The following is a 23,588-nucleotide window of genomic DNA, read 5'->3' on the forward strand; positions in this document are numbered from 1 at the left end:
CTTTATTAATCATGTTTTCCTTTTCTCTTCTCCTTTCACCCAATGGAGATAGGGAGGTGAGAGGGAGGAAAAATAAATACCTGTCAAGTGAAAAATAATTTTTTTTTAAAAAAGTACCGCCACAGAGCCCCAGCTACTTTACATACCACATTTCAGGTTCAATTCTGAAAGCATCTTTGGGTATAGAGAATTCATATTCTAACAACTGGTGTAAAGAATCCAAAATTTAACGACGTTGGGAGAGGGACCTGTCTGGGGAGTCACTGGAGGAAGCGTCAGAGGGAGAGTCTCTCAACTCAGAAATAAGTTTATTAGAAAGCGTACAGACAGATGAACCCTGAGTAACCAGCCAAGGAACGAATTATAAAAACAGACAAAACAAATCCCAAGTTCTCTTTCCTTCCGTCAGTCCAACATATTTTCATAATTTTGGCTTTAGGGAATTTTGTCCAGTGGTGAATCTCAAGTCATTCAAAAAGTGCTTTCATGACCCTGGCACCCCCCAGTCTGGCAGGTGGTGGGGCAGGGTGGGGAGAGGGCTTAAGCCTGCATTTTAATCGTTCAGTTGGGAGAAAGCCAGCCTTAAGCTGGGCCGCTCCTGGCTCCTCTGGCCAAGGAAAGCAGCTCAGTAACCTTTTTTGGAGCTAGGCCCAAGAGGATCCTGGGGGAAGAATCCCTTTATTGCAAGGCCGAGGGCACTGAAGTGAAGACAGGTTGGAATGGGTGTCCGGGCAGCAGGGACCCTCCAATCTCAGAAGCACCAAAGACAGACATCTGTGCCCCGATCTAGTCTTACAAGTCCACAGCTCAGGAACAGAGCCTGAACCTTTCCCCAGAGGGGGAAGGAATCTTCATCCTGCTTTGTGGCCCTCCTTTTGTCTGGAGTTAACATCTCTCCTTCTGAAAACAGATCCTGGAAAAAAGAATTGATCACACCCCCCCTCCCCCTTTTTTTCTTTAAAAAAAAAAAAAAGAAGAAGAAGAGTTTGTACAGTGATTGTTTCTAGTCAGGAAAGTCCCTGCCAAAAATGGTCCGTGCTTGGGAGCAGAAAGGCACTTTGCGATCCTCCCTCCCCCATGCTCCAGGGAAGCCCATCCAAGCTGGCGGCTTGCCGGGAGCTCCCACCTGGCGGGCTCCCAGTTCCCTGCCCAGGCAGATTAAATGCAGATTTCCTCAGGGAAACGTGCAGTCCGTGGTGACGGCCCAGCCCCTCGGCCTGCGACGTGCCCCGGATCTCTCACAGCGTGGTGGAAGGCAGCTTCTTCACCCGTCGCTGGGCCAGGATGGACGTCTCAATGGGCTTGAGCTGTGGGGTGGGCTTGGAACTGCTCAGTGCAGAGTAGGTGGCAGCCATGGCACCCTGAGAGAGTGGGGAAGAACAAGGTAGATCCCTCAATCCACAAATAAGCAACTATCAAGCACCTATTACAGGCCAGGCCCTGGGATACAGGGCCTGCCCTCAAGGGCATCCTTCTCCAATCGCCTGGGCCCATGGCCTGGGCTCCATGTAGTCTGGGATTATCGGCATGGGAAGGAGATCCACCAGCCAGGGCAGCTCCCCGGCCTCCCGACAGTGATAGTGTTCCTGTGGGGATCACCGATTCCATCATGTCTGAGCAGACCATGGCCAGAGACCGGACTGGCCCTTCAGTAGCCACCACGCGATGCTGCCCCTCCTAAGCAGAGGGGAGCCCCCGGTGGCCCCCTCTTCTCCTGCCTGCCAGTGGGAGGCCCTAATCACTGCTGCCTTCTTGTGCGTGGGCTGTAGAGCTCTACCTGGGGCTACACCTGGGCCCCGGTACACCTTGGCTGTCAGAAGCACATGCCCACATCCGCAGAGGCAGGAGAGGGAGTGCAGTACTTGGAGTCACCAAAGACCTGCATTCAAATGCTGGCTCAGCCCCTTCCAGTGATCTCTCTCTTCCTCACCTAAAAAAAGGAATTGGACCAGGCAAGACCAGGGTCCATCATCCTCACAGTGTAGAAGATAAGAATCAGCCTCAATGTCAGGGAAGCCTAGAATCAGGCCCTGCCTCTGCCTCAGACTGCCTGTGAGAACCTGGAAAAGTCACTTACACTCCTGGTAACCTAGGTGCTTCTTTCAGACGAAGCTGCAGATGATCTCACATGGAGGAGGGGAAGAGATGAGAGAGAGAATCTGGAGCTCAAGATTTTAAAAAATGAATGTTTAGAATTTCTTACATTTAATTGGGAAATAGTTACCAAATATATTTTTATATACCAAAATACCAAATATATTTTTAAAATATGAATTTTATATTAATTTACATAGGAATTTATATTAAAATATGCAAGTTTTTCAAAAGATAAGTTGGAGGGTAAAAGCCAAATTGTATTGCCTGAGAGATTTTCCCTGGAAGGCCAGAGAGCTGGGCTGGTTGGTAGAAGGCATTCCCATGCTGGGAGTTCCCCACATGGACAATCCTGTGTGAGAACACAGCATTGTTTGCTGCCATACAGGCAGGGGAAGTGGAATTAAATGGAAACATGGGCAGTATCAGAAGCTAATTTCTCTGCATCAGTGAAATCAGATCCAGTTCTAGTGCTTGCCACAGGCCCGGGGTGTGGTATAGAGCAGGGACCAGGGATTCTGTGGGTTCTGCCCCTGAGCCTCAGGCTCTCTGATGTCCAAGGTCAGAGGAGGAGGAGGGGTAACCTCACCTTCACTAGCTGCACGTCCTGATGGGACAGCTGGCTCTGGGGGAGCTTGTCCTTCTGCGTGACCCATGGGTGCTGGAGAACCTGCTTGGCAGTCAGGCGTCGGTGAGGGTCCACATGGAGCATCTTGGACACCAGATCCTGGAGAGGGGGGCAGGAGAAAGAACAGGTGTGAGAAGGGAAAACCCAGTGCTCACTCCCAGAGACACCCCTGGGACCAGCTCTCCTGAAGGAATTGGGGTCAGGGACCTTGTGCCGGGGTGGGAGGAACAACTGGGAAACTCCCCCCATCCACAGGGCAACTGCTGCTGTATAGACACAGTTATAACAAGAAGGAAGGGAGGAACAGAGATGGAATGCCTGGTTTGTTACTGTGGTGGGAGAAAAAGGCAGGGGAGGCTGACTTTTCTCTTTCTGAAAAGACCCTGCTGCTAGACCATCTGCTTGGAATATATTTTGTAGGAACCTAATTATTTACATGTTGTTTCAGCCATTAGAATGGGGGCTCTTTGAGTGAAAGGGACCTGTTTGCCTTTCTTTTACTCAAGAGGGCTTGGCACTGTGCCTGGCACCTAGGAGAGCTTAATGCATGGCTGACTGACTGGCACCGTTCTCCCCGAGTCCGTATCGAATGCCCTTCGGCCTGCAGCCTTACCTTGGCTGTTTCTGAAATCGTGTCCCAGTTTCCGCCACTGAGAGTGAATTTTCCTCCCCCGATCCGGGTCAGGATCTCCTCTGGGGTATCACTGGGCCCATTTGCAAAGGGAGTGTATCTGGAGGGGACGGGAAACAGTCAGTGCAAGTCTCACTCTGTGTCTTGTTTTTGTCTTAAAAGGTCCTGAGATCCTTGGGGTCCCAGTAGGGTCCTTTGTCATCAAAGGTCTAGCTGATGGCCTTAGTTCCAAGAGGCAGACAGACCTGAGGGGAGAAGGGGAGCCCAAGGGGAGAAGGGAACAAAGGGGAGCAGAACACAAGGATGTCCGGAGAAGGGGAAAGAAAGAGCCAAGGCCTGAAATCCCAGAGACAAGAATTTTGGGTACCAGTGGGAGACTGGTATAGGAAGGGAAATGGGGCAAGCTATAAGATATCGATTATACACATGAAGTCAGCTGCAGCTTAGTTTGAAAGAACTGCCTATAAGTGACCTCCCTTCCAACTACTCCTTAATTATTTTGTATATTGTGTCCTAATATACACACACTCAGTCCCCAATGTCTTAGCTCAATTTTAAGTGTCTAAAAATTTAAATATTAATCTTTAATAGCTCAGACCATATATTAATAATACATGTACACATTAAGCTTTAATATCTTAAAACTACACTAAGGCTTTTGGGGCACTGTGTATACACAGTATGTATGTATGTTTGTGTGATGTATACACACACATAAACATAAACATGTGTGATGTTAGAAATGCAAGCTTCTTGGGGGGCAGATTTTGTTTCACCTTTGCCTTTGTATCTCCCTGTTCTCGAACAGGGAAGAACTGGGCAGGAGCTTCATTAATGATTGGTCACTTATGACTTAGGCTCCCAAAGAATAGTATACATAGATTTTTCTTTAAATTGATAAGAAACATTTACCTAAAACCATCAGCAAGCATTATTTGTAATGGGAATAAGCTAGAAACCTTCCCAGTAAGATCAGATATGACACAAGAATGCTCACCGTCACCAATAGTATTCAATATTGTATTGGGAATTCTAGCAATAGCAATAAAAGAAGAAAAAGAAGTGGAAGGAATCAGAATGGGCAATGAAATAGTAAAGCTGTCTCTTTTTTGCAAACAATATGATGATATACTTGGAAAATCCTAAAGACTCAACTAAAAAGTTAGTTGAAACAAAAATTTTAAGCAAAGCAGCAATCTATAAAGGAAACCCACTTAAATCATCAGCATTCCTATACTTCACCTGCAAAACCCTATAAGAAAATAACTGTAGCCAGTATAAAATACCTGGGAGTACAACTGCCAAAAACTACATGAATAAAAGCATATATACCTTTTAGAAAGGAAATCAGATCTAAATGACTAGAGAAATATTGTTCATGGGTAAGCAAGCCAATATAATAAAAATTATGATCTTATCTAAGTTAACTGTATTTAATTACCAATCTAAATTACCAAAGAATTATTTTACTGTGTTATAGAAAATAGCAAAATTCACTTGGAAGAACAAAAGGTCAAAAATATCAAAGGAACAAGTGGGGGAAAAAAGCAAAGGAGGCTTAGCAGTATCAGACCTTAAACTATATTATGACAGTAATTATCGAAACTATCTGATAGTAGTTAAGAAATAAAAAGTAGATTCAGTGGAACAGAGTAGACATACAATATATAGCAGGAAATTACTACTAACAATATTGTGTTTGATTTAAGTTTGGGTGTAAAGAATTCATTCCTTAGTAAAAATTGTTGGGAAAGTAGAGAATCAGCCTGGCAGAAAGGGAAATAGAGCAATATTTTATACCATTTATCAAAATAAGGTCAGAATGGATAAATGATCTAGATATAAAAAGAGATATTCCAAGAAAATCAGAAGAACATGGAACATATTATCTATTAGACTTGTGGATAGATGAACAATTTATGGACAAGAGATACAGAACATTATGGGGTGTACAATGGATAATTTTGATTACATTAAGTGAAAAAACTTGTACAAACAACACCAATGTAGCTAAGATCAAAAGGAAAGCAGAAAATTGGGGGAACATTTTATAGAAATTTTTTCAGATAAAAGTCTCCTATCTCAAATATATTAAAAAAACTTTGTCAAGCCCATAAGAATACAAGTCATTGCCCAACTGAAGAATGATCAAAAGATATGAACAGTTTTCCAATGAAGAAATCAAAACAATGTATAGCCATATGAAAAAATGCTCTAAATCATTATTGATTGGAGAAATAGAAATTAAAACAACGTTGAGATATCACTTAATACCTATTAGATTGCCATAAATGATAGCAGGGGAAAATGACAAATATTAGAAGGGATGTGGAAAAATCAGGACACTAATTCACCATCGGTGGAATTATGAACTACTCTGACCATTTTGGAGAGCTATCTGGATTTATGCCCAGAAAGTTATTAAGCTGTCTATACCCATTGACCCAGCAATACCATTATTAGGTCTGTTTCCCAAGATGATAAAGATGAAATATTTATAGCACTTCTCTTTGTGGGGGTAAAGAACTAGAAAGGGAGGGGATGTCCATCAACTGGGGAATGGCTAAGCAAGTTGTAGTGTGATTCTGACGAAGACTACTGTGCTATAAGAAATGGTGAACAAGTTGATTTTAGAAAAACATGGAAAGACTTGCATGAAATAATGAAGAGGGAAATGAGCAGAAACAAGGGAATGCTGTAAATAGTGAGAGCAATACTGTTTTAAGAACAACTCTGTCTAAGTCATTTTCAGTGTCATCCTGTCTCCTTTATCTCGATCCATGCTATGTACTGCTGCTCACTTAAGTTTTATTATTCTCACCGTCTTTGAAAAGATAACACCAACAGTGACAGCTAACATTATTTATGTGTTTGTGTATGTGTGTGTGTGTGTGTGTATGTGTGTGTGTGTGTGTGAGTCAGCTAGATGGCTCAGTGGGCTCAGTGGATGGAACACTGAGCCTGGAATCAGGAAGCCCTCAATTCCAATCTGGCCCCAGACATTTACTAGTCATTTAATCCTGTTTGTTTAATTCACCAGAGAAGGAAAACCAAACTCACTCCAATATCTTTGCTGAGAAAAGCCCATGGACAATGTGGTCCACAGGATCAAAAAAGTCAGATATGACAGCAGTGCACACACACACACACGCACACACACACAATATACAAAATAAAAGACCCGGTCTTTTGTTAGAGTCTATTCACCCCATCACATATACACACAATATACAAAAATTCATGCACATGTGTACAAAAATACACACATCCACACACATCCTGAGGTCCAACAAGTCATGATGAGGTACAACAAATCATAAAGGGAAGTCATCTGGAATGAATTCACAAACCATTTTCAAGTCAAGGGGCATAACTTTATGATGCTTAGCCAATGGGCAAAGTTCCTAATGAACTTACAATTTTACAGGGGGAGAGCGGGACCTGAGCAAGACGTGCTAACTACACTGTTCCCATCAGTAAATCAATGGTGGTCATGGCGTCCCGCTGTACAAGACAGCCATGGGAGTTAACATCCAGACTGTATAAGGCAACTGTGGTACAGGATGACTCCGTTTGTACAAGATAAGCAGCCTGCTCCTCACTGGGGCCCACTCGGATGCAGGGCTGCTCCAGGGACACGGTCTTTTGCTGGAGTCTATTTGCCCCATCATATATATATATATATATATACACACACACACACACATACACATATACACTACATATACATATATACACTATATACACTACATATATATATATATCTATGCACAATATACATAATGCTCTAAGGCTTAAGGTGTGTTAAGTTTACTATCTCTTTTGGAAGCTTGTATGGGGCTTCTGTGTTGACAAAGAGTTTTTGTTTCTAACACTCACTGGGCAAGGAATTTTATCCCCATTGTACAGATGGGGAAACTGAGGCCCAGAGAGACAAAGTGATTTGCCCTAAGATCCCATAACTGGCAGAGAGGAAATTTAAACCCCAGCTGCCTGGCTTCTTCTTCTTCTTCTTTTTTTTGGAGGCTGGGGTTAAGTGACTTGCCGAGGGTCACACAGCTAGGAAGTGTTAAGTGTCTGAGACCAGATTTGACCTCGGGTCCTCCTGAATTCAAGGCTGGTGCTCTATCCACTGCGCCCCCTAGCTGCCCCCAAGCTGCCTGGCTTCTGATCCTGGGCACTGACTGCTCCGTGAGTTCTCCAGCCATGAATAACCTGCCTCTTTCCATTATCTACATTTTTATCTACATAATAATTGTCTACATCATTCTCTATATTTCTCTGGCAGTAAAGAAACACTTAAAAGGTTCCTGCCCCATTTGGGGGAGGGGGAGGGGAGGAAATGCTAGAACCTCGGCCCCTCGGGGGTCCTGAGAGGGAGCTCCCATCCTGGGGGTGGGGGCCCCACTTACCCAGCCAGCATGGTGTAAAGAAGGATGCCCAGACTCCAGATGTCACAGCCTTCATCATAACCCTGGCGCCTCAGGACCTGGGGGAGAAGAGCAACATTCACAAATGATTACCCGCGTCTACATAGCATCTCGAGGTGTGGGAAGCAGTTTATAGGTATTATTTCATCTGCTTCCCCTGAGGCAGCAAAAGGAGGCCTCTCTGAGCCTGGGACTGGGGAGAAGAATGTCCTGAGCTACGTGCCCTGCTTGCCTCCGGCCTGCCAGGGGCCAGTACAGGTGGGGGAAGGATTCCCTCTCTGGGGGTGCCAGGCACAAGCAGGTGCCTTTTCCTGCATTCAATTTACAGAACCATGGATTCACAGCCAGAAGGGGCCTTCGTAGCCCTGAAGCCCATTTGAAGCCCATACTACAGGTGGGAAACCCGGGCTAAGAGGCCAAAGGGCTTGCCCAAAGCCATGCAACTAGTCGGTGTTTGGGATGTAACGAACTCTGATCACAGGATCAGACTAAGAGCTGGAAGGAGCTTATTTCCTTTATTTTACAGTGGGAGAAACTGAAGCTTAGTGGAAAAAAGGGTCTTGTCCAAAGTCACAGGATCCCAGATTCAGAGCCTCAGAGACCATCCAGTTTAACTTCCTCATTGTACAGAAGGAGAAACTGAGTTCAGTTCTGTTCAGTTTACAAGCATTTATTAAATGCGATGCTAAGTGCAGACAGTTAACCAACCCCTCTGTTCAAGGAGCTTTCATTCTACCTGGGCAAACAATGACAAAGACAACCAAGTCCAGGGGACTCACCAGGTTACCTGCCCCTGCTTAATAAAAATACCCATTTGAAAGAAGGAATGAATGCAAAATCTACATAACTGTTTGTTAACCACAGAAGAATTCCAGATGATACATGGAAGGGACCGGAAGGACAGGGTAAGGACACCACAGGGATGGGACTGTCCAGGGAAGGCCATCATCAAGGACTTGCAATGGAAGGTCTTTGTCCCTTTAAGTCACACAGCTGCTGCTGCTTCTCCCCTGCCACCCACCCAGGAGCAGGCCCGCAGACTGCACCTCAGTCCCAGGGCCAGACCCTCCCTCACTGGGGGTAACCCCAAAGCAGAAGGGACAGGCTTCTTTGCTCACCTCTGGGGCCACAAAGTTGGCAGTATAGCAGGGCGTCATGAGGAGCCCATTCTCTGCTCGAAGCTGCTTGGCAAAGCCAAAGTCACAAATGCGGATGCTCTCGGGGTTCCCGGACTCATCCACATAAAGGATATTGCTGGGTTTCAGGTCCCTGTGGACTACCTGGGGGACAAACAAGGACGCTGAGGTCAGTTCTTGGGTAGGTGTGATGGGGTACAGGGACAAAATACCTGGGACTAGTCAGAACCACCCAAGGATCTGAGAATGGGAAAGTCCAGATGTCCGGAGGGCAGGCGATCAAGCAAGCAATAAGCATTTATTAAGCACCTACTGTGTGCCAGGTAGGGAGAATGCAATGTAGGTGAACTAATGAAAAGATACAGGGAAATCTACCTGGAGTTTAGGAGTAGAGTGAGAATGGAGAGGAAAATGCATCTTAGACTTTGGGAGGTTAAAAGGGGAGGAAGATAGCCTCACGGATACCGAACTACATGGCAGAGGGAGAAGAGTCCCTGGCAATTAGAGGTAGAGGGTAGAATTAGTGTTCCAGGGTCAGCTGAAGGGGGTAGAGGGCAGGGAAGCTGAGAGATGACCCTGCTGGAGTCAGCCACTGGAAGGCAGGTCAAGGGGCAGGAACAGAGGCAGCCACTGGTAATAGGAGAAGAACAAAGACTCCTCAGTTTTTTAACTAGGTAGAATGCAATTTCCTAGATGGATGGGAACATTTCATCTTTCTTTTAGGAGGCAGCTAGGCAGCACAGTGGAGGTGGTGCAGGACCTGGAGTTCAAATGCAGCCGCAGACACTTACTAAGTCGCTTCATTTCTGTCTGCTTCTGTCTCTCCATCCTTAAAATGGGGATAATAACAGAACCTACCTCCCAGGATAAAATGATGCCATGTTTGTAAAGCACTTAAAAAACCCTAAAGCTATAAATGCTAGTTGTTAGTGTATTATCTCCTAGTCACTATCAGAGTATCTGGCATACAAGAGGTGCTTCATAAACGTGGTTCGTCAATAAACATTTATTAAGGGCTTTCTAGGTGCTCAGGCCTGGCCATACTTCTGCTACTTTGCAGACTGCAGCTTATACAGAGGGAAGAGGCTGGAAAGTTTTCCTTAAAGGGAGCCACGAAAATGAATACAACATTAAAAAGAGAATTTAAAGCTAGATCGGGGGCTCAATAACCCCTTTGGTCTGGAGGGCCCCATGGAGACAAGGGCAGGGCCGGGGAGAAGGGAAAAAGTAAGGGCGTGGCAGAAGCTTCCAGTCCCACACACTTTCCCCTCACATAATTTAGAAATTCATCAGCCTGTTTCATGCTCCTGACTTCCTTGAGCACAAGGACCGTGTGTTATACCTGTGTCTCCCCTTTCTGGAACCGAGCACACCACGTAGGTGCCAAATAAATATTTGTTAAGTAACAGAGATGAAGAAGCCTAAGGGCACAGAGAGAGAAGCAGGGGGATGGGCCCTGAAAGCTATTAAACTGTGTATATACACACCTTCTGACCCAGGCTGTCAGCAACGAGATCAAAGAAAGAGGAAAAGATCCATATGTACAAAAATATTCACTGCAGCTCTTTTTGTGGTGGCAAAGAATTGGAAACTGAGGAAACGCCCATCTACTGGGAAGTAGCCATGGTGGAATACTATTGTGCGATAAGAGATGAGCAAGGGCATAGTTTCAGAAAAACCTGGAGAGACTTCTATGAACTGATACAAAGTACAGTGAGCAGAACCAGGAGAACAATTTATCCAGAAACAGTAACATTGCAACTGTGAAAGACTTTGTAACTCTGCTCAACATAATGACCAGCCACAAACCAAAGAATTCAAGATGAAACAGAGAGGACAGCCTTAGCGTATAGACTGAAGCATATTTTTCCTATTTTCTTCTTTTTTAGGGGGGTAGGGAGGATATGACTAATGCAGAAATTTATTTTACATGTCTATACATATGTACAGGAAGGGTGGAGAAAGCGAATTTGGAATAAAAATACAATAATTTTTTTTTCCCTCAAGGTAATCACAGGAGATCTTTTCCCTTAGGCTCCTTAAACTGTAGCTTGAGACCCCATTTGGGGTCTGGTAACTGCGAAAAATTTGGCAACAGTAAAAGGTTTCTGAATGCTCTATGGCCTGCAGTATTAAATATTCCATCAAGATTTAAGTTTTAGGGGCAGCTAGGGGGCGCAGTGGATAGAGCACCAGTCCTGAAGTCAGGAGACCTGAATTCAAATTTGGCCTCAGCCACTTAACACTTCCTTGCTGTGTGACCTTGGGCAAGTCACTTAACCCTAACTGCTTCAGAAAAAAAAAAAAGATTTAACTATGTAAAAATAAACAAGCACATCTATCTCATTAATGTGCAAATTTGTTTTCATGTTTAATAAATGGTAAAAAATTATATGTATACCAAAGAATTGTTTTAAAATAAATTTCTTTAGGATTTATTATCAGCAAGTATTTGATTTTTATTTTATATACGTATATACCTGGAGTTGTATAAATATTTCTCAGGAGAAAAGAGGCTGAGAGTAGAAAAAGTTTAAGAAGCTCTGCTGTAGGATAAAACACAGAATTCTCAGCCTGGCTTTTAAAGTCCTTCACAATCCAGGTCCCACCCATCTTTTCTGTCTTGGTTTCTGTCTGACTTTGGGCAGACTCTGCATCACAGTATCCATTGTTAGGATAGGTCTCCAAGGCCTAAATTCCCACTTCTAAATTCTCTGACATAGAAATCATATTTGTCTACCTCCTGGACCAAAGGAAGCCACCATAAGAATTCTTTAGCAGCACAGACCTGCACATCCGTAGAGCTAGGAGGGCCTTCCAAGGGACCTCTTGAGAATGAAAGAGGAAACAATAGATGAGAAGGGGGAAAAGAGGCTCATTTTGAGAAGTGTCTACTCTAAGATGAACAGAGATTCGTCAGATCTCACCACTTAGAGATAGGAGGGACCTCACAAGTCATTTAACTTAACCACTTCTTAATACAGGAACTTTCAGATCAACAACATCCCCAACAAGTACTTATTTAGTCTCTGTTTGTAGAGGAAGAAAGAAAAAGAAGGAATGGAAAGGAAGGAAAGAAGAAAGGAAGAAGGGAAGGAAGGAAAGACAAAAGGAAGAAAGGACAGAAGGAGGGGAGGGAAGGAAGTCTAAAGCAATCCCAATAGACTTTGGACAGAAAATGTCATCTGCATCCAGAAAAAGAACTGAGGAGACTGCATGTAAATCAGCACATGCTAAGTCCACTTTTTTCTGTTGTTGTTTTTTTTTTCTCCTATGGTTTTTCCTTTTTGCTCTGATTTTCTCTTCCAATATGATTCATAAAACAAAAAAAAAAAAAAAGGAAGGAAGGAAGGGAAGAAGGAAGGAGAAGAAGGAAGGAAGGAAGGGAAGGAAAAAAGAGGGAAGGAGGAAGGGCAAAAAGGAGGGAACAAGAAGGGAGAAAGAGAAGGAAGAAGGGAGGAAGGAAGGAAGAAGGAAGGAGAGAAGAAAAGAAGGAAGGAAAGAAAGGAGGGAAGAAGAAATGAAGAAAAGAGGGAAGGAGAGAGGGGAAGGAAGAAAAGGGGGGGAAGGAAAAAAGGGTGATTACTCTGTGCATACAGTCAACAAAGCATGTTATAAAAATTGTGTCATTCAATCATCACAACAACCCTGGGAAGCAAGTGCTATTTTTATCCCCATTTCAGTTGAGGAAACTGAGGCAGACAGAGGCTAAGTGAAGCTTGTATCTCTGAGGCTAGATCCAGGCGTTATCATCGAGCACCCAGCTGCCTCTAGAGACAGAGAAATCGCCACATCCTGAGGCAGCCCATGCTACTTTAGGAGAGCCACAGATGTGACACAACATGTCCCCTACAGGCCCCAAATCTGCCTCTTTCTTCAAGTTCTACCCCTTGCAATGAAAGGAATCAAGTCCTCCACTAGGAAACGAAGGCCCCTCCTCCCACTGTAGCCCTATTTCTCCTACATGGGACATGGAGTGAATCCTTTCCCACAAGCGAGCCTTTCAGGTACCAAAGATCATAGATGCTTCACCCTATTCTGGCCCTGGTCTCTGCCAATCACTCCACAATCTCTGCGGGGTCCCTTGGCTTTTTTCCAGGTCTGGTGGGGACTGCCTAGATCTCTCATAGTCCCATAACTCCCAACATCCCTGCTTCCAGTATAGGGAGAGCTTTCTGGACCTCGGTTCTGTCCTCTGACCTATCAGCCCTGTTGTAGGTGGCTTCCCAAAGATCAGCACCGGACGTGACAACAAGATCACCTTCCTAACGCTGCTGAGAGCCTGTTGAGAGCCAGGGCCAAGGGGCAGCTACTGGGGATAAAAGATGTCCGAGTCCTCACCGTGCAGCTCTCTAAGGGGCAGCCTAGGGGCCCAATGGGGAAGGCGGCCTCGAAGCACCCAGAGGAGAAAGGAACAAACTCCTGGCACACAGCAAAACAAAGGAAGAGTTGGGAAAGGGGCAGGATGAGATCGGGAAACCAAGAAGGAGCCAGGTGGGCCGGGAGACACTACAAGTGTGAAGGGGAGTCTTGGGAAATCTGGCTGGAAAGGGCAGAAGGGCCTTAAAGGTCAAACGGAAATTTCTTGGTAGAAAACTGGAAACCATGGAGGTATGATGGAGTATTGCTGTTCTGTAAGAAAAAATGAATGAAGAGCTCCGGAGCAAAGAGGAATAAACGTGGGGCTGATGGGATGGAGACCTCTGAAGTCCGACAGCCTTAAGGGGGAGGGTATAGTGTACACAGTAGGTTCGCAAGAGGTCCAGAGATATTAAGTCCCGCAGGTGGGAGCTGAGCTCAGCCTGCCAGGCTCCCAATACCATACCCACCCCCCTCACCGGCCCCTGGGCCTGACTCACCCCCTGGGAGTGCAGGTACTCCATGGTCCGACAGAGCGTGTGCAGGACGGAGCTTGCCTCGCGTTCCGAGAAGAACTTCTGCCGCAGGATCTTGTCTAGGAGCTCCCCGCCTCGCATCAGCTCCGTCACCAGGTACACATGTTTGCCATCATCATATACCTGAGGTGGCAGAGAGAGATCCAGGCTTTAGAGAAACCCAAAGGGGGAGAGATCTTCCATGGGAGGTCGGAGGAGAGGTCGGGGGAAGCTTCACGGAACAGAAGCCATCAAACTGAGCCTTGAAGAGAAGCAGGACTTCAGCAGCAACAGATGAGAAAGGAACGAGCTCCTGGCACACAGCAAAATGAAGGAAGAGTTGGGAAAGGGGCAGGGCGAGATCGGGAAACCAACAGTGTGTAGGGGAGGCTTGGAGGTCCGGCTGAAAAGAGCAGAAGGGCCTTAAAGGTCGAACTGAAATTTCTTGGGTAGAAAACTGGAAACAATGGAGGTATGATGGAGTGTTGCTGTGCTGTAAGGAAAAATGAATGAGGAGCTCCGGACGGCCTGGAAAGAGTTCCACGAGTGAGGCAGAATGAATTAGATGGAACCAAGAAAACAATATACACAATGACTACAGCAATGCAAAAAGGGAGAAGAGAAACCCCCAAACTAACTGCATAATTATGGCAATCACATCCAGCTCCCAGGAAGAATTGTACCTCCTTCCCTCTGCCGAGCAATGGGGAGGACTATGCTTGTGGAATACTGCAGATAGCATCAGGCCCTATCAGACTGGTTTTGCCAAATCATTTTTCTTTTATAATCTTGGTTGTGTGGGATGTCCTCATAGGTGGGTGAAAGAGGGATGAATTTGGAAACAAATTAATATAAATTTTTCTTTTGTTTTTTGTTTTGTTTTGAGAGGGAGGGTGACGATAGCGAGCTGGCCACAAAACCAGGTAAATCTGGGTTCATGCTGTCTCTTTGAATGTTCTAGGCCACTCTCTAAGATTCCAAGTGAGAGAGGTGTTGAGTAGCCTTGGAAGAGGCAGGATCCTCATCTGGAAATTCCATTTACCCATAAGGTAACAGTCCAACCCCTATCTCTATCGTATTAATAAAAATCAGATTATAGCCCATAGAGCTTAAATGGCAGAAATATTAAGGTTACAAATTCCTACACAAACTTTAATATGGACTTCATAAGTTCAGGTATGCATTTTTTTTGTTATTGTTTAGTTAGAATTCTGTATAAACAAATAAATATATAAAGGATTAAATTTTTTTACATGTCAAACTTTTAGATGCAATGAGGATTGTAAACTCATTTGAAGAAGGAAATTTTTTTTTGTCTTTGTACCTCCAGCCCATTAAAACATAATTGAATTAATCAAACAGATAATCCTTTCAAAAAGTTACCTTGTGAGACTCCCCTGTATACAGACACATTCTATACCTTGCAGATCCTGAGCTTGCACATGACATAAGAGAGGGCTCAACGGCCTCCCTTTTCCTGGGGCTCTCTTACTAATGGGCACTTGACAGGAGGGTTGCTCTGCCATCTGGGTGTTAGAACAGACTGGGAGCAGGGGAGTCCTATAGGAGATGATTTTAATAATCTGGGCAGGAGATGTCGAGGGCCTGAACAAAGATTGTGATGATAGTGTGAGGGTGAGAAGGGACCAATTCAGTCAATAAATAGTTATTGATAAACATTTATTAAGCACCCACTTTGTGCCAGACACAGTTAAGTGCTAAGTGCACAAAAAGAGGCAAGACAGGAGCTCATGATTTACTTGGGGGAGACAACAGGCAAACAAATATGTACAAAGGCCCTGTCTGGGTACTGAGAGCCGCGTCGGGAAGGTGAAGGAAGGAGGGGAGTTAATGTTGATTGAGGTAATGGGGGGCCCAGGAAGAGGATTAATAAATGGATGTTGGGTGTAAGTAAGGAACTGCTCCTGATCTGCCCCTGTTACAGGGCAGGCTGTGTGACCCTAGGGGCAAAGGGCTCTAGACGTAGCTCCACCATTCATATTGTGACTGTAGCCTTGGATACGTCACAGCCTCTTAGAATCTCAATTTCTTCATCTGTAAAATGGAAGCCACACTTAACAAGCTGGTGTGGGAAGTCCCAGATCCCCTCCTCCTTGACTCTCCCTGCTTCCTTCCCCCCCCCACTTACATCTTTCAGGGTGATGATATTGGGATGTTGACCATAGCGCAGAAGGATCTCGATCTCCTCCGAGGGGTCCCTCTTGCTCTTGTCGATGACCTGAGGGAAGACAGAGGGGAGATTGGGAGGCCTCCAGGACAGGGGTAGCGGGAGCACCAAAGTACAAGGGCCATGGATCCCCAGGCTTTTAAAGGGAGAGTAACCCCCAAACCAACTCCCAGTTTCAGCCACATCCGGGACACGGGGACTGGGGGCAGGGAGGCGATCCCCACCTTGACCGCATACTCCATGTTGGTGGCCTTGTGGATGCAGCGCTTGCACACAGAGTAAGAGCCAACCCCGATGGTCTCCTTCACGATGTAGCCATCATTGAACACCAAGCTCTTCCCATGAAGTTGCTGGGGGGGTGGCAGGGAAACGTCAGAGAGGGGCTCTTCCAGGCCCACCCTTCAAGGGGTTCTCCCCGAACCTTGGTAGGATGAGGGAGGGGGTGCCCATTCCCCCTCCCCCTCCGGATTCACATTCAAGAACATGGGACCATCCCCAGGGAAGAAAGGCCTAAGCCTAGTGTGGGGTGGGAGCTCCGGGTATTCAGGCCAGGGTCAGTGCAGCCATCAGCCTCAGGGCAGCACCTTCTCTAGGAGAGAGACTGATACCCAAGGGAAGATGGAGCAGAAAGAACCAGGAGTCCCCAGAGCTGGATTCCAGGCCTGCTTCTGACACTATCCCAGCCCCTGATCTGGCAAATGGGACAATGACCCGGGGCCTGTCTCCCTCGGAGGAAGGCCTCTGGCTGCCAGACAGATATGAATACAAATACAAAGTCCCAGATAGACAGAATTATAAGGATTGTCGGTACACAGATTTTCCTCAGCCCCAATACTTAGGGAGAGTGAATTCTCCAACAGCGGAAGAACTTAAGCAAAGACCAGGGGGTCTCCTGATTTGTGATGTTGCTAGTAAGGGGAACCCAGCCCTGCATCTCTGAGAGGTCGAACTGTCCCTGAGCCCAGAGTTGGGAGAGGTCAGAGATCACACTGCCTCCAAGGCCGGCCCTCTGGCCACTTGCTAGTTCCCATAAGCTGTGCCCTCGGGTCTCCTCGAGTTCTGAGGCTGTAACTGGGCCCACCATTCACAATGTCACCCTGAAAAGCCCTGACATCGCTTACGTTCTAGGTATGGCCTTAGCCTGGTTCTGGCCCAACCATGCCAGGACCCCATTCTGATCCAGCCCAGAGCCTCTGGCCTCTTACCTGGACCACCGAGTGCAGTGGGGCCTGGGGGGCTCGGACCTTGCCATCATCTTCCATCAAGCCTGTAGCTACAAAGCTGAAGCCTCGGAAGAGCTGGTGCGCCCCGGCGCTGGGGGGGATGCCTGGGGAGTCTGGGAGGAGAAACCATCCAGCCACAGGTTACATAGGCCCAGCTCTTTCTTTCCCTCTTCCCCTTTGTCCCAGGGGTACAAAATCCCCCAGGGATAGTCCTTGGGGCCCATCGAGTAACAGTGGAATAACCAAAGAGCCAGCTTCATCATTTATAAATTGTGTGACCTTAGCCCAACTACTCAAGATCTCTGAGCCTGATTCCTTAACTAGAAAAGGGAGATCATTTTTATCACAAGAAGTGAGGTTTAAATGAGAGGATGGGGGGAAGTGCTTTGGACCTGCAAAGCCTCAAGGAGTATGAATTATGAGGATTCTGTCTTTCCAGATAGCATGCAGTAATCCCGAGGAAACAGCCACAGTGCAGAAACGAGGCTGGGAATTATGACTTCAGTGCACTGATATTAAAGTGCGCCTCCTACCTCTCATGGGAAAGGTGGTGGGATACAGGTGTGCAATGAGACAATCACCATCTGACCTGGATTAAGTGTTGGTTTACTCTGCTTAACTGATATTTTGTTCCTAGGGAGGGCTCTATGTGGGGGGAGAGAAATCAGTGGGAAAGTTCCTTGGTGGCTTTTTTTTTTAAATAGGGAACAAAACATTTTAAAAAAACATAAAAAAGTAAAAATGTGTTTTAAAAAATGTTTTAAGATTTTTTTAAAATGAGATGACTAACATGGAAATATGTTTTACATGATTATACATTTATAAGAACCTATATCAAATTGCTTATTGTCTTAGGGAAGAGGGAGGGAAAAATTTGGAATTCAAAATTTTATTTAAAAAGATGTGTTAAAATTTTCTTTGCATGTAATTGGATAATAAAATATTTTAATTAAAAAAAAGAAATGAGAGAACATTAATAAAACATTTTTAAAAAGCACAAATGAAGAAAGTCCAGAAGGTGCCACAAAGAAACAATGTCTTTTCTTTTCTTTCTCTCTTCCATCCTTTCTTTCCTTCCTCTTTTCTCTTTCTGTCTCTCTTCCTTCCTTTTTTTTTTGTTTCTCTCCTTCTTTCTCTCTTTCTTTTCTTCCTTCCTTCCATCCTTTAAGAATGTACTATTTCTTTACCAAAAACTATGACAGTTTGTGATTTCTCATCCATCCTCTTCTTAAAAAAAAAAAAAAAAAAAAAAAAAGTGAAATTTTTGTGTCTCTTAATGGTTAAGTTTGTAAAAGGGGAAATTTTAATAGTTTTAAAAAATTTTAAGAGTATTTTATTTTTCCAAATACATGCAAAGATAGCTTTCTACATTCACCTTAATCTCATCAGATTTGGCTCAAAGAGAAAATATCAAACATACTTAGTTTGATATAAAAACTTGTCTCACTCTGCAGGTAAGTAGGAGAAGAAAAGGGAAAGAAAAGGGAGAGGCTAACAGAAGGGAGAACAGAAGTAAATGTAGAAAGGGATAAGAAAGGGGTGAGGGGATGTAACAGGGGAAGCAGATTGAGGGAGGTAGTGATCAGAAGCAAAGCACTGTGAGGAGGGAAAGGGGGAAAGGAAAAAAGAAAAGCATAATTTGGGGGAAATAAGATAGTGGGAAATACAGAGTTAGTAATTTTAACTGTGAAAGTGAATGGGATGAACTCTCCCATAAAACCAAAGTGGAGAGCAGATTGGATTAAAAGCCAGAATCTTACAATATATTATTTACTAGAAACACATTTAAAGTATCATGATACATACAGAGTAAAGATAAAAGGCTGGAGCAGAATCTACTATGCATCAGCAGAAGTAAAAAAAAAAAAAAAAAAAAAAAAAAAAGCAGGAGTAACATTCACCTTCGCAAAACGTTGTGCTCCATATTTTTCTCCTTTTCCTCCTTCCTCCCCCCCTCTCCACAATAGCAAGCAATCTGATATAAGTTAAATATGCGCAGTTTTTCTAAATATAGGGATATTTTATTTTAAAAGATAAATGAATCTGGGCTTAGGAGAAAGCGGGCCATGGGCTCCTCAACAAGGAAAGCTACATTCCCAGCACCAGACCACTGCCTCACTGCCACCTGGGAGCTGGGATGGGTAGACACTCCCAAACCCATTTATGTCTCATCTCCTCCAAAATACACCAGGCCCAGACTAGCCCCTCCCTACAGTGATCCTTTCTTCCAGGATGCTCCATTCAGCAGGTAAGTACCAGACTGCCTGATGCTGGTTCAGATTCACAGAACTGGGGTGGGGGCTGGGGGGGTTTTAGATAGCACAATGGGAGATGAATGAAGTATGGAATGCAAGAGAGAGTAAGGAGAAAAGCTGAACTTTGATTCTTTTTATTTGAGTGACTCTGGACAAGTCAATTCTCCTTGGGCCTCAGTTTCCTCATCTGTAAAATGGGAGGAGGGTGGGGCTACATCAGGAATTCTTTACCTAAGGTTTACAAAATTGTTATTTAAAAAAAAAACCTGATAATTATTTCAACCAATTTTTTTTAATCTATTTATTTCTTTTATGCATTTTGAAACATGAATCTGAGAAGGGGCTTCTTCAGATGGCCAAAGGATGCGGCACATAGAAAAAAGTTAAAAATTCCTGATCTATAAGACCTTGAAAGCCTCTCCCAGATCCACATCTATGATCCCATGATCTTAGAATCTAGATGATTAAAGTGAGGAGGGATCCCAGCCCCTTCATTTTAAGATGCAGAAACTGAGTCCTAAAGAGAGATATTAAATGACTTATTCAGGATCCATAGCTAATGTAAGTGTCAGGATCGCAGATTCAGAACGAAGAGGAATCTGAGAGTCACGTCTTCATTTTACAGAACAGGAAGCTGAGACCGCCAGTGACTTGACTAAGGTCACACAGTAATAAATGGCAGACATGGATCTGAACCCCGGCCCAGCAGGGCTAGTGCCCTCTGCCCTCTCCAGGTCTCCTGTTCTTCACCTCTTAAAAACCAGACCATAACATATTCTATGTGGCTTCCTCAGGGGTCCCTTCTTCCCCTTTCCCCTCCCTCCCAGCCTGGGGTCCGGGCCTCTGGGGGAGAAAGGACTCGGCCCAAAGGCTGCCTTCTACACTTTCCTGCCAGCCCCACTCACATCACTTTGGTCTCTCTAATATACAATAGATGGGATTTTTTGGGGAGGCAATTGGGGTTAAGTGACTTGCCCAGGGTCACACAGCTAGGATGTGCTAAGTGTCTAAGGCTGAATTTGAACTCAGGTCCTCCTGACTCCGGGGCTGGTACTCTCTCCACTGCGCCACCCATACACTGTGTACCACTACTCCCCATCCAACAGTCTCCCCGAGGGCGGCACTGTCTGGGTCACCAAGTGCTGGGCGCATAGTAGGCCCCTACTAACTACATCTCATTGACCGATGCCATGTTCATTCACCTACCCCTGGGTGTCCGGGAAGTGAACTCTGTGTCAAAGTAGAAGGTGTCATCGGGCTGGGCCACTGCAGGCTTGAAGGGGGGTTTGATCTCGCGACGAAACAGTTTCTGGAAACACAGAGGCAGAGGGAGGTGACCTAGAGCCAGCCTCCGCTGGCACCCTGTCCTGCCCGGGTGGGCGCTAAGCTCTGGGGCCATCTTGCAGCCAGCTGCCCGCCCAGGGCCCAGGAGCCACAGACACCAGCTCTTCCCCCAAGCTCCAGGCCCCTGTGTGAGAGGAGGCCCCAGGCCGGGCTGGGGGAGGCTGGTTGTGATCTTCCCCAGGGCCTCCCCACCAAGGGCCCCCAGGAAGCAATGAAGAGGAAATGGCTTTAAATCTGTGGACTGTGGGAGGGTGAGCAGTGGGGGGACGGCCCTGGGAGCCTCTGGGGACTTGGTTGGGTGGAAATCTTTCCTGCCTACTTCCCACCCTCCACTTTCATGGGGTGGCAGGGAAGGCAGTCAGGGCCAGGGGGTGCACCATGGAGGAGGGGGGAGAGTCTCGCGGGGGGGGGCGCAATGGGGGGGGGGCAACTCACATTCCAGTCTATGGTGGAATAGAAGATGTGTCTCTTGATCTCTTCAGCCCCATCAGTGCCAGAGCCTGAAATAACACCACTGTTAGCCCTTGGAGAGCGTCTCCTCCATCCTGGCCAATGCCCGGCCAGCCCCCCAGAGGCAACGTCGCTTCTGCTGAGTCCCGTGGCGCTGGGAGAGCCACGTGACGGGCCAGTGACGGGCCGAGCTCTCTCTGAGGACCGGCCGAGCCGAGTGCGGGTCAGGCCCGGAGGGGGCGTTCAGGGCCCTTTCCAGCCTGGCGGGGCTCTCGTTCCAAGATGGATTCACATCACTGACGCTCTCTACTCCAGTCACACCAGCCTTCCCAGGTCTCTGAACGCTGTCCCTGGTCTCCTGCCCCCGCGCCTTTAACTGGTGGTCCCCCTGCCTGGAAAGCACGCCTTCCTCCCCACTATCTCTCAGCATCTTACTGGGCCCAGCTCCCGGGGCACCTCCTGTAAGAGGCCTCCCAAAGTCTCCTTGGTCGTCGGCCTGTCTCCTGCCTCCTTAAATTATCGCATCTGTACTTGCTTATTTGTTACATCTGCTTCCCCTCATCCCGACTCAAGAGCAGGGACTACGTCTCACGTGGTCGGAGCCTGGTATACAGCAGGCACTTAACAAATAGTTACGGGCGTAGATAAACCACAGGGGTGGACAGAACAATGGAAAAAACGAGAGCAGAAGCACAGTCTCCGTAATGGGCTTTCCACACGCCCTTTGGCTCTCCAGGACTTGTGCAGAGCAGGTAGAACTTATCATCTGGGGTTTTCTGAAACGGGGAAACTGAGGACCAGACAGGTTAAGTGACTGGCTCCCAATGCACAGCGAAGGTGAGTGAGAGGGCTGGACTTGGAATCGGGGAAACCTGAGTTCAATGAGACAATGGCTAGTTATTGTATGACCTCGTGCAACATATCTGAGCCTCAGTTTTTCTATCTGAAAAATGGGTGCAATGATAGCACCAGCCTTCCCCTTCTGGGGCTGGGTACGCAAAGCGCTCTGCAAAGCGTCATTTGGCTCATTCTTCTCATCTTTTGTGATGACTGAAATAGTCCCGGGGCCAGTCTTATTACTATTGCTGCTGATCCGAAGGCTGGACGCGCCGTGGTCCTAGAACCGGCTGAGCAAAGGCCTCAGTCGGGAGGGCTAGGCCGGCAGGGGGCGGGGATGGTACCGCGCCCCAGTCCCCTCGGATGGAGCCCAGCGCGAGCCGGCCGGCCTGCATTGTCTCCTCCTGGCACAAAGGACAAAGGCCGCCTTTCAGGCAGGCAGGGGCGGGCTCCGACCTGGCCTGGCCTGCGCAGGACCTCGCTCCCCACAGCTGCAGAGCGCCCCCCCCACGGCCCTCGGGGCGGGGACATTACCCAGCCTGTTGGCAGGATTCCGCTTGAACAGAGCTCGAAGGAGGCTTTGTGCTTCGGTGCTCAGAAACTGGGGCATGCCCAGCTTTGCCCTGGAACAAACAACGACAGGACATCGTCAGGTCTGGGGCGGGAGGAGTCCCCGGGCCTGGGGCTGGTCAGCCTGGTCCTCCCGGCCGCTGGCCCTTCATCTGGCCTGGGACCAGCTGCCTCTCAGAGTGGCCGGGGGGGGGCTGGGACCCCTGAGAAGGAAGGGCAGGGAGGGGGGAGGGAAGGGCCGAGCATGGACAGTCAGGAGTCGTGAGGGCCAGCTGGCCATTAACTCACCACAGGACCTGCAGAAGCTACTTAACCTTTCTATGTGTAAAGAAAAGCTTGGACTGAGTAACCTGCGAAATTTTCTCCCAGCTCTGACCTCCCGGGTTCTAAGAGCCCTCCCAGTTCTGACCTCCCGGGTTCTAAGGACCCTCCCAGCTCTGACCTCTTGGGTTCTAAGGGCCCTCCCAGCTCTGACCTCTTGGGTTCTAAGGGCCCTCCCAGCTCTGACCTCCTGGGTTCTAAGGGCCCTCCCAGCTCTGACATCCTGGGTTCTAAGGGCCCTCCCAGCTCTGACCTCTTGGGTTCTAAGGGCCCTCCCAGCTCTGACCTCTTGGGTTCTAAGGGCCCTCCCAGCTCTGACCTCCTGGGTTCTAAGGGCCCTCCCAGCTCTGACAGTCCAAGTTTTCATGCCCTTCCAGTTCTGACCTCCCGTGTTCTAAAGTTGCTCCTAGCTTGGACAGTCTCTATGTCCTGGGGGATGCTCACTTGAGAATCAGTGTCATGGTCTCCTTCCGGTCTTTCCCCTGGAAGGGCAGGGAGCCCGTCAGCATCTCAAACTGTAGACAACAAGGGGCACATTCACACTGGTGCCAGCCCTTGGATTCCCACTTCACATCCACCCACCCTAGGCATTCCCCACATTCAAGAA

The 23,588-nt window shown here is 46.9% G+C and overlaps 1 protein-coding gene across 6 annotated transcripts in view; it reads right to left on the minus strand.

The window, feature by feature from the left end:
- Positions 1-291: 291 nt before the first annotated feature.
- RPS6KA1 (ribosomal protein S6 kinase A1) overlaps positions 292-23,588 on the minus strand; it is a 61,431-nt gene continuing 38,134 nt past the window's right edge. For all 6 annotated transcript variants that reach the window (XM_074305703.1, XM_074305708.1, XM_074305707.1 and 3 more), the window contains 13 exons: positions 23,426-23,496; positions 22,625-22,713; positions 21,239-21,303; positions 20,666-20,768; positions 17,187-17,317; positions 16,206-16,331; positions 15,943-16,032; positions 13,779-13,937; positions 8,902-9,063; positions 7,766-7,842; positions 3,336-3,453; positions 2,684-2,821; positions 292-1,361 (listed from right to left, as the gene is read on the minus strand). In XM_074305703.1, the coding sequence (XP_074161804.1) occupies positions 1,239-1,361; positions 2,684-2,821; positions 3,336-3,453; positions 7,766-7,842; positions 8,902-9,063; positions 13,779-13,937; positions 15,943-16,032; positions 16,206-16,331; positions 17,187-17,317; positions 20,666-20,768; positions 21,239-21,303; positions 22,625-22,713; positions 23,426-23,496 (1,452 nt within the window). In that variant the 3' untranslated portion in view covers positions 292-1,238. The remainder of the gene's footprint in view (positions 1,362-2,683; positions 2,822-3,335; positions 3,454-7,765; positions 7,843-8,901; positions 9,064-13,778; positions 13,938-15,942; positions 16,033-16,205; positions 16,332-17,186; positions 17,318-20,665; positions 20,769-21,238; positions 21,304-22,624; positions 22,714-23,425; positions 23,497-23,588) is intronic.

Source organism: Sminthopsis crassicaudata, chromosome 3, assembly GCF_048593235.1.
Source record: "Sminthopsis crassicaudata isolate SCR6 chromosome 3, ASM4859323v1, whole genome shotgun sequence".
NCBI lineage: Eukaryota > Metazoa > Chordata > Mammalia > Dasyuromorphia > Dasyuridae > Sminthopsis > Sminthopsis crassicaudata.